The sequence below is a fragment of the Setaria viridis genome, chromosome 1 (assembly GCF_005286985.2).
Source record: "Setaria viridis chromosome 1, Setaria_viridis_v4.0, whole genome shotgun sequence".
In the NCBI taxonomy this organism is placed as follows: domain Eukaryota; kingdom Viridiplantae; phylum Streptophyta; class Magnoliopsida; order Poales; family Poaceae; genus Setaria; species Setaria viridis.
Window position 1 is genome coordinate 4,305,354 of NC_048263.2, and position 13,327 is coordinate 4,318,680.

At 45.0% G+C, this 13,327-nt stretch overlaps 2 protein-coding genes across 2 annotated transcripts; one reads left to right on the forward strand and one right to left on the reverse strand.

Moving 5' to 3' along the window:
* Nucleotides 1–2,745: 2,745 nt before the first annotated feature.
* On the reverse strand, nucleotides 2,746–5,337 carry LOC117853074 (ADP,ATP carrier protein ER-ANT1). The gene is made up of 3 exons (XM_034735475.2): nucleotides 4,952–5,337; nucleotides 3,711–4,079; nucleotides 2,746–3,616 (listed from the first exon to the last, which is right to left on the reverse strand). The coding sequence occupies exons 1-3, from the start codon at nucleotides 5,276–5,278 to the stop codon at nucleotides 3,302–3,304; spliced, it is 1,011 nt and encodes a 336-aa protein (XP_034591366.1). The 5' UTR covers nucleotides 5,279–5,337; the 3' UTR covers nucleotides 2,746–3,301.
* Nucleotides 5,338–10,101: 4,764 nt separating this feature from the next.
* Nucleotides 10,102–11,497, forward strand: LOC117843356 (flavonoid O-methyltransferase-like protein Os11g0303600). Its single transcript, XM_034723937.2, has 2 exons — nucleotides 10,102–10,936; nucleotides 11,079–11,497. Exons 1-2 carry the CDS (start codon nucleotides 10,139–10,141, stop codon nucleotides 11,376–11,378), a joined length of 1,098 nt encoding a protein of 365 aa, XP_034579828.1. The 5' UTR covers nucleotides 10,102–10,138; the 3' UTR covers nucleotides 11,379–11,497.
* The last annotated feature ends 1,830 nt before the right edge of the window (nucleotides 11,498–13,327 follow it).

A 13,327-nucleotide genomic window follows, 5' to 3' on the forward strand; every position in this document is an offset into this window, starting at 1 on the left:
ATTTTGAAATAGGCTTGAGGCCATTAGAATTTAAAATTGAGGGGGCATATGCCCCTAGAATCCATCATGCTTGGAAGCACACTGTCATAGGTGGTAGAAATCTTGAGCATGTATTGTAAAACAGGACTCTAAGTCCTATTCTAAGTGGACTCTTAGTTTCTTATGACTTGTGCTAAAATTAAAGAAACACTAATATTGCAATGAATAATATTGATTCCATCTACGTTGCATCTTGACGTCTTGTCTACTTTCTCTACTCCTAAAAAAACCAAAGAATGAGATTTTTTTGTGAGACCACTGAGGGCCAAACTTCACTTTGCCAACTCGCCATCGACACCGTAAGATTGTTAGGACCACCCAAAATCTTTCTCTATGCCCAAAATTGAGGACGGCGTGCTGGCCATCGAGGGCGAGAAGCAGGAGCACGGCGGGGAGGAGGATGGCGACAGCGAGTGGTGGGCGGCCAGCAGGTACCACGGCAGTCTGGTACTCTCGGACGACGCGCGCGCCGAGGGGATCACAGCGGAGGTGAAGGATGGCGTGCTCTACGTCAACGTGCCGCTCAACGGGGAGCGCAAGCGGAACGTCACTGAGATCAAGGTCCAGTAGCGAGCGGACTAGCGAGACGTGATGTCGGGTGAAAAAAAAGGAAAGATCGCGATGCAGGGTACATGCGAGATACATGGTTGTTTGTCTCTTCGCTAACTAGCATGCGTGTGAAAGCCACCATGATTATGTGTGTTCTCCCGAAATAAGTATTAAGTTTGCTGAGTTTGGGGGTCAACGGAAACCTAGAAAATGATGATACGCATGTTTAGATTGCCGCATGAGGTGGTTCTCGAGATTAGAGGTATGAGGTTGTTCTCGAGTGATCTAATCTTAAAACCTATTCTATGATTTTGTTTGGATTTAGTTATGAGATGATCTCACCCGGCATCAAACCGTCCTACATATTACGTAATTAACTTTCCGATTGACTTGTGGGCCAACTCGGGCGAGTAAGTTGATGACATCATCTGGAATGATTCCATATAGACTGTTAGTGTATAAGTACTTTGTAGAGTTTAAGCCCGTCAAAATCTAAAATTTAATAGGCTTAAGTCTACTAAAATCTATAGCTGAGGGGCACGTGCCCCCACTAGATATTTACTGGGTTTATGTTGCCTGGAGATCTTCATCGGGTTCATACCGCTTGCAAGCATATTATCATTGATGGTACCATCAATACTAAAATGTCTGTTCGCTGGAGTATAGCTCCATTGCTGTCGGATTTTCGAACTGTTGTCCTAGAGGGAAATAATAAAGTGGCTGTTAGAGTACGTCTATTACTGTTGTACTTTTTAACATTTGATCGATGTTTAGACTGACAACCTACCGAGGGATATTCCGAGGTAGTAGATTGGTTGGATGGGTTTTGTCGAGATCAGAAACTTAAAGGTGAACGTGTAACACAATTTAGACAGGTTCGGACAATGAATAACGTAACACCCTACATTATATTTGGTATATTATATTGTGTTGGGTTATATGATTCTTTGGAGGGATTTCTGGCTTGATTTATATATCGGGGCAAGGATTACAAGTCAGTTATTATAAAATTTCTTGTCGGTTAAGATAGGAGAAGTCCTAATGATCTAGTTATAAATGATTAGTTTTCATTTATCCGGCTAGTTCTCTCGGTCAACTACGTCGTCATGCATTGTAGTCTGTAGTTTCATGTTTACACTTAGCTGCTCTATCCCCTTTCCAAAGTAAGTCCATGACATGTCAGTAGACTCATGAATCTTGATCCATGTTGTCCTAGAAAGAAACAACGACTGGCTACTAGAGCATACCTCAGTGAGTCAGTGGCAGCCAACTTAACAGCTACATGGTCAGAGTAGGTCGCCTCATCCATATATACTCTGTTGCAAACCAGGATAATATGAAGAAATTAAAGAAAAGACTTACATGGAAAACATATAGTTAGACTTAGACGATTGCCCTATGGTGGATTAGTAAAAGTTTTGCACCAGCTACACCCAATCAGTGGGAAATTACAAGGATGGGATGCCAATCTTCCAGTAGCGCATTAAGCAATTACAATCTAAGGCCCTTAACCGTTCATTCTGCTTGGCAAGTCACTTTTTCCCTATGTTATCCATAGTGCTTTGAGATTCCAAGAGGCACCAGCAGAATGACAGGATAGTTTTTTTCTCGAACATGCAGGAAAGTTGTGTATCATTGTATTAGGAAGACAAATAACCGAGGATAGCTAGAACCCACAAAATTGAATATACATACAAACCCCATAGTCTCTGCAGAATAAGGGAATGATTGTTCTTCCCATTTTACAAGATCAACAGATTGATTTAAACAAATCTGTTTGCATTTACAAATTGTAGAACCTAACATATTACTAAGCCTAAATTCATCTACCTAATCTCAGCAACCATTTATTTATGGTGCCCAGTTGTTCACTGACTAAATCGTCAAGAAACAGAACTCACTAGGCACTGAAATCAACAGATGCGAACAGAACTAGCATTTTTTATACCTTTACAAGTACTTGCTTCCCAAGGTCATCAGCAACCAGTATTCCAAAAATAACTGTAAGTCCATAAGTCAAGGATATATCATACTCTATCAAATTGCTAAATCTACATGCTTTCAATTAAATCAGCAGTTAGTCACAGAAACGAGCTAACAATTATCATTTTCTAGTTTCACAAACAAATATACACGAGATTAATCTAGTGGGCAAAGTGAAAAATATGAATCTCTGTTTGTCCTTTTCTGTTGTACCAGTTATGTTTAGAGGCCACTGATTGCAAGCTTTACAGAGCAGGATAGGAAAAGGAGCTCAAAGAAATATGAAACCAAGAGAATTAGGGCGATAACCAGCATTTCTGGAAAACCACCAAACACTATTCACACAGAATTGCCACTGTACAAATAACCATAGTACAATGTAAAAGGGCCATCCTACTGTCGATTCTACCTGTATGACCTGGGTTTGCTAGGGTTAAGTGGGTTTTGAGACTAAGAACCATTTTGGAGCCTGCAAACTTCCATTCCAGAGATTGCTGAGGTAACATTTCATCAAGGGCTACAGCATATAGCCAATTGAAGATATATAGATAACCCAATCTATAGTCAATCGCGTCCGAGCAGCAAGGAGATTCACCTCCTGGAATTTTTGCCTTTTTCCACCATTAACTTTTGTGAAGTTCTTCAGACCCGGGATATCTTGCTTGTGCATCCCCTTTGAATGATCAAACCTTGAACCAAGGATTCAAATATATTCATATCCATATACACATCATTTCAATACCCCTTTCATCTTGCGCTCAAAATTGTGACCATGCCGACTTGCAAACTGTTGGAGCTGGTCGTAGCCGGAAAGAACTCCAGCTCCTGCCATTCCTGATAGAATATTCGCACCAACTCCTCTGAATAATGTGAAGAACCCTTCAGTTAAAACTATCTGTTTTACTGCATGGAAGCCGTTCCTGTATTTGAATGGCTGTCCTGAAGTTAACATCATTCTACGACGGACCGTGTCGAATGGATAGGCGCAGGCCCCCGAGAAAGTAGTTATTGCCCAGCCCAAGGCGAAGCTGGCAAAGAAATTCCCCTAGAATTGCAACCAAAACAAGTTAAGGGTGTCATAAAGATTTAGCTTGAAACTCCTATGCGATAGTGAAATTATGTCACAAGAATGGAAGTACCTCCAATGGTCCTACTAGAACAAGAGGTTTCATGGTGTCATAGATGCCAAAATATAAACCCCGGTACAGGGTGATGCCCACAATAGACACACTGAAACCTCGGTATAGTCCAGATATGCCGTCGGTTGTAAGTGTCTTCTTGTACACATCCAGCAGCCCCCTGAACTGGCGTTTGTTGCCTCGGGATTCAATTGCATCAGTAGCTAGCCTTGTTCGTGCATAATCTAGATGGTATAGCAGTAATGACGTTGTAGCTCCTGCAGCACTGCCAGAGGCTACATTACCAGCCAACCACTTCCATTTTCCATTTTTCTCCCTGTCGTAGCCAAAGAAGCTTTTAAAGTAGCCCTTGAATGCAAAGTTAAAAGCCTGTACAATTGAGGTTCCATTAAGATTTTGAATCTTTCTCCTGATGGAAAAGAAATATCATATTCATTCATCGCTCGAAGGGTTAAGGGTGCATGTGCATCCTTCTTCTGAGGGCCAGGTTTCATAATGCAACATTAAGTACAGTTATTACAACAAACTGAAGGAAACTGGAGGCACAAGTTTCAGTCCTTGGCAGTGACATACAATCTTTACAGTACTTATTGTCAACACAGTTAGAATAAGTGGCTGCAAAGATAGCATGAGTCTAACCTCCATAAGGTTGTAGATTTGCTCTTTTCTGAAAATTTATGCCTTAGCAGTATTGTGCACAAAAACATATGGATGCAAATGTTGAGTCTAGTCTTTCTAATATCATTTACAAACCATAAGCACACCACAAAATTTGGCTTACTTTAGCTTTATTTATAAAGATTCATCTATATGATAGTCCAAATGTGAAGTGCTCCTACATACTCCAGTAGGAACACCTCAATAAACACATAACCGGGCAGATTACACGCCCAAGCCAGCTTTACTTCCTAGTATTAGTTCTAAGAACTGTGCTTGCGAAATGCATTATGTGGTGAGGAAGGATGTGAACGTTTTTCCTTTTCCTTTCCTTTTCTTCCTTTTAGGTGGGGTCGTGAACAATTGAGTCCATACAGAAATCAGCGGCATTGAACGCAAATGTTTGCACGAAGTTGCTAATCCATACATATGATTTGATTGCGTGTTAATTTTGTGAAAATTTGATCAACAGTTCGCATCAAAGCCATATGCAGGTTGACAGGAAGAGAAGAGCATGATGCATCGAGACACATCAAGCGATGGCAACTAGTAGGAAAAGAAAAAGGAACCGGAGGCCGTCGGACCTGGGTGGGGAAGTAGCGGATGACGTTGGCCTGGTTGCCGCGCCAGAGCGCGGCGGCGCCCTCCTCGCGGAGGACGCGGGCGAAGGCGTGGGCGATGCCCTCGTAGGGCCGCGTGAGGGTGCCCCGCCGCAGCATCTCGCCCTGGTTCTGCAGCAGCAGCTTGACGCGCTCCACCGGCGCGGCCCCCGTCTTGGCCACCGCGGCGGCCGCGCCGCCCATGGCGAAGTCCGCCGCCACGCTCGCCGGCGACCTCGCGGACCTCACAGGCGGCGGCGTCGCCTCCTCTCGCTGGTTCGGTGGTACGGGCGCGGCGGCGGCGGCGCCCATTGCTCCCCGACGGCGGTCGGGGTCGTAGATAGACGGGGATTCGGGTGTGCCTTCCTTTTTTTTTTTAATTACTCCGCCTATTCTCTCTTTCAGAAGAAAAAAACAAATCACCTTTTTCAGGTGACGTATGGAAAACCAATCGGGATAGCAAGAAATTGGAAAACACAAAAAAAATACTCCAAAAAGCGAACCACACAGTTTGTGCAGGAACAGGAAACGACTGTTCTTCCCATTCGAGGCTGATTTAAATAATTCTGCTTGCATTTACAAATTGGAGAACCTGACACATTACTACATTAGTGCACGTATCTACCCAATCTGAGCAAGTGATTTTCTCGGTCTTCGCAAAAAAAAAATGATTTTCTCGGAGCTTGGAGGCAGGCTGGGCGTGTCTCCAGGAGGCGTCGTATTTGGATTTTAAACTTCCTCGTATGCGAAATGAACCGTGGGAATTTGCTTCGCGTAGCTCTTCCATCCGTGGCTCGACTTGCCTCGTCGTCCTGCGGGCGCGCAATTCGGCGGAGGAGAGAGAGTTTCAGAGGTGGGCGCAGGCCGTTAGTGGAGCCTAAAGGCGCTTTGGGCCCTGGTGGTGATGAGGTAGCTGCTTGGTCCAGCGTGAGTCCGGCCCATTTTATATGAGACCAGCGTGCTTTCTCGACGACTCTGCCAGCGAGGCCCCCCCCCCGGCCCGTTTCCTCCGTCCACGACGACCTCGCTCTCGTTGCCGGCGGTCTTCTTCGTCTCCAACTCCAATGGCTCTTCGCGGCGACTGCCCGCCCCACCCCCGATAGCTCTCACGACGAGCTCGTCAGCTGTAGTACGCGCGCAAGGATCGCCGCCCTGCCTGTGCTGAGCTGTGCCCTCGTGGCTCATGCGGTCATGCCCAGTTGGCCAGTTCGTTGCAGCAGAAACAGAGAGCTGTTTCTTTCTGACGGGGCTGCATAATTAGCAAAATATCTTATGACAGTTTGTGCTGCATAATTGGAGTGATGAGGATTGTGCTAGAATCTTGAAACGGTCAAAAGAAACTATTATTTCCACTCGAGAACAAGGGAAAGGTGATAACCACATATACGGTGGCAGGCTCAGGGTCCAAAAAAGCATTTGAAGCTTAAACTTTTTGATGGATATATGCATGATGATGCTAGCAACGGGTGAAGAGAGAGATGATGAAAGGTAGAATATGCTATTCCTGAATGCAGGGTTTGGTCGAGACAAGATAAGTCCATCTTGGGATCTCGATCACTCATGGAGATCTTTCAATAGAGAGAGCGCGCGCGCACATATATATATATGCTAAAGTTTAGCACATGTCACATCGGATGTTTAGAACTAGAAGTATTAAATATAGGCTAATTATAAAACTAATTGCATAGATGGAGTTTAATTCGCGAGATGAATCTATTAAGCCTAATTAGCTCATGATTTGACAATGTGGTGCTACAGTAACCATTTGCTAATGATGAATTAATTAGGCTTAATAGATTCATCTCGCGAATTAGCATAGGGGTTCTGCAATTAGTTTTATAATTAGTTCTTGTTTAGTCAACCTAATTAGCATCCGAACATCCGATGCGACACTGCTAAAGTTTAGCACCTAGTATCCAAACACCCTCATAGGCTAGCTGGGATGCACATATGGTATGAATCTTACCATCTTGGGATCTCGACCACTCATTCAGGTCTTTCCATAGACCATGGCCTCGTTCGGCTGGCTGCTTTGCAGCTGGCTGCTGTTGCTCGGCTCTCTGCCGCAACAGCTGCAGCACGCAGCAGCTCTCTGCCGCAGCAGCCAGAAGCCGAACGCAGCAGCCAAGCGAACGAGCTGCATATATATAGGCTAGCTAGCATGAATATCATCTTAATGAGAGCTAGCATGAATATCTCCAACTCCAATTATTCTACCTTATTAATTTACATCATCTTATATCTGTGTTGCCATTTCAACGGTTGGCTCTTGGTAGCGAAGAAGTTCTTTACCCATGCACATGCGGTCATGCCCAGTTGGCCAGTTAGTTGCAGCAGAAACAGAGAGCCATTTCTTTCTGGCGGGGCTGCATAATTAGCAAAATATCTTATGACAGTTTGTGCTGCATAATTGGGGTGACGAGGATTGTGTTAGAATCTTGAAACGGTCAAAAGAAGCTATTATTTCCACTCGAGAACAAGGGAAAGGTGATAACCACAGATACTGTGGCAGGCTCAGGGTCCAAAAAAGCATTTGAAGCTAAACTTTTTGATGGATATATGCGTGATGATGCTAGCAACGGGTAAAGGGAGAGATGATGAAAAGTAGAATATGCTATTCCTGAATGCAGGGTTTGGTCGACACAAGATAAGTCCATCTTGGGATCTCGATCACTCATGGAGATCTTTCTAATCCCCATTTCAACGGTTGGCTCTTGGTAGCGAAGAAGTTCTTTACCATGCACATGCGGGACTGCGGGACGGTCTAGCTTTTGGATTGATGGGGATTGGGGATTGATGGTATTTTTTTTTATTTGGAAGTGTTTATCATAGAGTTATGCCGGGAATGCTTTTTAAGGTCTTGTAAGAGCATCTCCAGCAGTCTCCTTTTCTCCAATCCAACTACCATATTGGAAGAGTTGATAAAAAAATAGTGCTCCAGCAGTCTCCCTTTACCTTCACCATTTCCCAATAATTATTGAAACAACCCAGCCCTTGTTTACTTCCCAAGTTGGGAGGTGCCAAATTGGCATTTTGCCATAAATGCGACACTGTAGCGTTTCGTTTGTATTTGTGAATTATTGTCCAAATATTGACTAATTAGGCTCAAAAGATTCGTCTCGCAAAGTACAACAAAAATGTGCAATTAGTTTTTGATTTCGTCTACATTTAGTACTCCATGCATGTACCGCAAGTTTGATGTGATGAGGAATCTTCTTTTTGCACAGTGTCAAAGTTGGGAGTTTGGAGGGAAGTAAACAAGGGTCCAATAATTCACCACATCCCTCCCTAAATAAAGGAGGAGTTGTAACTCTCCCAATACGGTAGTTGGATTGGGATGAAATTATTGAGAGACTGCAAAAGCAACTCTCCCAATAACGGTAAAGTAATATTAGGATATCCCTATTAACTAGTTATTGGAAAATATTTATTGGGGAATTGCTGGAGATGCTCTATCATCTCTATGTAAAAATCTTGAAAATGAATAAACTTCCCTCATGAAAAAATATACTTGATAAGAGGGTGGATTTCATGTGCAGATGATGTGTCTCGATCTAAGCCCTTCAGTGTTGATCTGTCAGCTTGGATTAGGATGGGCAGGCCTTCTGCTCGCAAAACAAGGCAAAAGATGGTGCATTGCATGTATTTTATGATCTGTCAGCTTTCTGCTCGCAAAACAAGGCAAAAGATGGTATATTGCATGTATTTTATGATCTGTCAGCTTGGATTAGGATGGGCAGGCCTTCTGCTCGCAAAACAAGGCAAAAGACGGTGCATTGCATGTATTTTATAAGTGCAACAAGAGAGCCGTTTAATTCCGGCAAGTTCAATTTCTCCATACGCCAAGGCCACTATGCTGCCATGTGGATGGTGGGTCACCGAGATCAAAATGGGATACTGAACCCCGAATCTGCAGTCCATACATATTTTCTAGATTTTAGATTTTTTTGTTTGGATCTTGAGTTTCTTGATCTCTCTTATATCGAGATGGTCAATGTTGGTGACAGGACCGAGATGTCGCCTAGAGGGGGTGAATAGGCGAGATGATCAATTTATAAAACTTCCTCCGTTCCAAATTATATTATAGATCATTTTAGCTTTTTTAATTCATAAGCACTTAGATATACCCTATGTCTAGATGCATAATAATATCTATGAATCTAGAAAAATCAAAACTACTTATAATTTGGATGGAGAGAGTTATCCAATAGATGGTTTGCTGTCTGGCTGATTTCAGTACAGACTTCTGAAAGAGTTTTATAAAAAAATTTACCCCTTCCATTCTAAAATGCACTATATGTTTTACTTTTGTTCTATGTCAAACTAGTTGAATTTTAACCAAAATTCTAAGAAAAATACACAATATATATAACATCAAATTAATTTTTTATTAAAGCCATCATAAAATATATCTTGATATTAAATTTATTTAGTGTTATAGTTTTTAATATTTTTTCTATAAATTAGTTAAAACTAAATAAGTTTGATTTAGAACAAAACTAAACAACTTATACTTTGAATATATGCATTATGATTTTTGGTTAGTCAACTTTGTGGTAGCGTCATCTGCTCAGTGCTACTCCTTTCGTACCAAGACATATGCCATTTTAGTTTTTTTTTCTAAGTTAATCTTCGCTGTATTTGACCAAGTTTATATGAAAAATGCACAATATCTATGATATCAAATTAGTTGCATTAAATCTATCATGGAATTTGTCTTGATAGTATACTTATTTGAAATTATAAATGGTAATATATTTTAAAAAATTATTCAATGTTAAATAAGATTAACTTAAGACAAAACTTAAACGACCTATGTTATGAAACGAAGGGATTAGTACATGCCTAGCAATCCCATGTGTTAGGCAAACTGAATGTTAACTTAATTTGTTAGGTTTCTTTGTATTATGTTTGAGTCAAATGTTTACACTTATGATGTCCTTGTCAATCTTAATATATGCTGGCCCACTATTTCGAAGATGCTCACATGTGCATATGTGCATATAAGTATATGTTGTGCACCGTGTTTCATAAAAAGCAAACTTATTTTTAAATATTGCGTAAATTATTTCACGAAGTCAAAGAGTGATCCCTTTTGACGAACGGTGCCAGGGGTCTATAAATACCTCGGAAACCAGCTCAAACTGCCTCTCAATCACGTTGAATCAAGGCATGGCTCAAAACCACTCTACGCATCCCATGATGGCTACCACCACCACCTTTGAACTTCTGCAAGCCCAGACGGAGCTTTGGTGCCACACCCTCGCCTACCTCAAATCCATGGCGCTGCAAAGCGTGATCAAGCTTAGGATCCCCACCGCCATCCATCGTTGCGGCGGCGCCGCCTCCCTGCGCGAGCTACACGAACATCTCCCGGTCCCCGCAAGCAAATTGCCATGCTTGTCTCGCCTAATGAAGCTGCTGGTCATCTCAGGAATCTTTAGAGAGGGCAAGGAAGGCGTGTACCATCTCACCCCGGTATCACGCCTCCTCGTGGAGGACAACGCCAAGGGTGGCAAAGCATGCCTGTCGCAGTTTGCACTCCTGGCCACTTCACCATTCCACTTCCGGGCGTCTCAACTCCTATCTGAGTGGCTGGAGAGTGAGGACGATGCTGTGGCAGAGACACCGTTCATGATGGCGCATGGAGCGGGATTTTTTCCCTACACGGCTCGTGACTTGGAGTTCGGTGAGTTGTTCAACGGGGCCATGGGCGCCGACAGCCGCTTTGTGGCTGAAATCGTCGTGCGCGAGTGCGGCGATGTATTCGCCGGGTTAACGTCTCTGATCGACGTCGGAGGTGGGGATGGTACCACGGCGAAGGCTATTGCAAAGGCCTTCCCACACGTGAGGTGCTCGGTGTTGGAGCTTCCCCAAGTGGCGGACAACATGCCGGTTAATGGCGTGGTTGAGTTCGTTGCAGGTGACATGATGGAGTCCATCCCTCCAGCTGATGTTGTGTTACTCAAGGTACGTGTGCCATGAGTAGCAACTGTGTCACTTTCATGTTTTTTTTTCAAGACACGGGGTTATTTGTGCATTATTTACATATAGCTTAGTGTTTATTATACTTGATTTTACTTACGTGATTACCAAACCATCCCTATTACAGTTTGTGCTGCACAACTGGAGTGACGAGGATTGTGTACGGATCTTAAAGCGATCGAAGGAAGCTATCTCTACTCGAGGACCAAAAGGGAAGGTGATAATCATAGATACGGTGGCAGGCTCGGCGTCGTCCAAACGGACACTCGAAGCTCAGCTTCTGATGGATGTATGCATGATGATGCTAACAACGGGTGAAGAGAGGGGCGAGGAGAGGTGGCACAGGTTGTTCCTAGACGCGGGTCTTAGTCGATACAAGATCAATCCCATCTTGGGATCTCAATCACTCATCGAGGTCTTTCCGTAGACCAAACCATGCATTAATAATGCCAGTTCCAATAGCAAGTTATTTTTTGTTGGTTCTGATGGTGACACACCATTTACATTACTTTGAGTTGATGAATGAGACGCCACCCTTCAATGTGCTGTGCTTGTGCCATTTTATTGTTTAATTATAGGCACAGGATGGGAGAAAATTTAGCTGAAATGAAACTGGTCACCCCCAACCTCCATCTGGGTCACCTCTGCCTGCCTGCCTGCCTGTCCAAGCGAGCACGGCATGTGCCATTGCCGCTTGCCACCTGAGCATTGGCAGGCAACTGGACGCGAGAGCACGGGACAGGCGGAGGCCGTTTCATCTCTGTCCCATACCCGACAATGTGCAAGTGAAATATCTCCCGGATCTCTCCGTACGCTGCCCCAAGGCTGGGCTGCTGATACGGCACGAATCACCTGATGGCTGCCATGTGATGATGGCAGATCGGATCGCCTAGCACCTAGCAGATCGAAGCGGGGATACCGTACGCCGGAGTAGCCAGATCTCACCAGGTGACCAATCACCAAGCACCAGATTCGAGGGAGGAGAGAGATCGAGGACGCGTCTGGTGCTCGGCATTGCGCTCGTCGGCCTTGGAGGAGGAGAAGGTCGCGGCAATGGCGTGTAGCTCGGTGTGTCATGTGTGTGAGAGGGGGAGAGAGGAGCATACTACCATTTCCGGTCCGGTCCATTTTGAAGTCGAAACCAGTTGGGCCGGGCCTCTCCGTACTGCTGGGCCGTCCATGCCCATGCCGACGAATGAAGATTTTGTACTCTAGGCTATTGGGATGGGTTCTATCCGGACCATCCTTATACCGAAGCTGCTCATATAGAGATCTGGATCTGATCAGAATTAGCAGACATTATGGGGCTGTGTATCTAATTCTCAAGACGAATCTATTAAACCTAATTAGTCCATAATTTGACAATGTGGTGCTACAGTAACCGTTTGCTAATGACGGATTAATTAGGCTTAATAGATTTATCTCACGAAATAGCACAGGGTTCTGCAATTAGTTTTATAATTAGCTCATGTTTAATCCTTCTAATTAGTATCCGAACATCCGATGTAACAATGCACCCCTGTGTCCCGTCCCTCCTCGTTTCAAATCCCTCCTCTCTCTCTCTCCCTATTGTTCTATCTCTATCTCATCCAGCAGTGGCGGCGGCGACGCCGCACCGGGCCAAATTCGGCGGTGTGGAGGCCAGATCCGGGCAAGCTGGCAACAAATCTCGATGAAGAAGACGTCAGGTACGCAGAGGCGTGCCTCGCCGGCTTTGGGCCTCGAGGGCGCTAGATCCGGTCGGCGGCAAAACCACGAGATTCATCGTTACCGTACATCACCGAGCAAGCCCATTCGGCCGCTGCTCCCTTCCTCGACGACATGATGGGAGCTGGTGCAGCAGAGCATCTACAGCGGCGGATCGGGCTAGGCGTTGCTAGCTCTCAGGAAGGAGGCGCCAGATCTGCGCTAGTTGGGGGCTCCGGCAGGCAGACGACGGCAATCGGTGACGCTAGGCGAGGGGTTGATCAAGTCTTCACTGCGGAACCGGCAGGAGCCTCGACAGGTCAGCAGCGGTGCCATGTCGCTGTCGCTCAACTTCCTGAGCCATGAAGGAGGTGGCGTCCATCAGGCCGCAGATCGTCTCGCCCGGCGGCGCTCCCTCCAGCCGGCCGACCGGGTGGCGGTCTCCTCCACGCGACTATTTTTGCCAATGCCGTTCGACCTGAGTTGCCTCCCGTGGCTTAGCGACCTGAGCACGCCGCACGCCGGCCACCAGCGGGAGCGCGGCCTTCTAGGGAAGGCAATAGGGACGGCAACGGGGCGGGTCGGGGTCGGGTGGAGCTTCCGCGGACCCACCCCGAAACCAAGAATAAAACTTGTCCCGAACCCGAACTTCCTTTCGGGTGACAATGTGCACCCAAGCAAGAACACGGT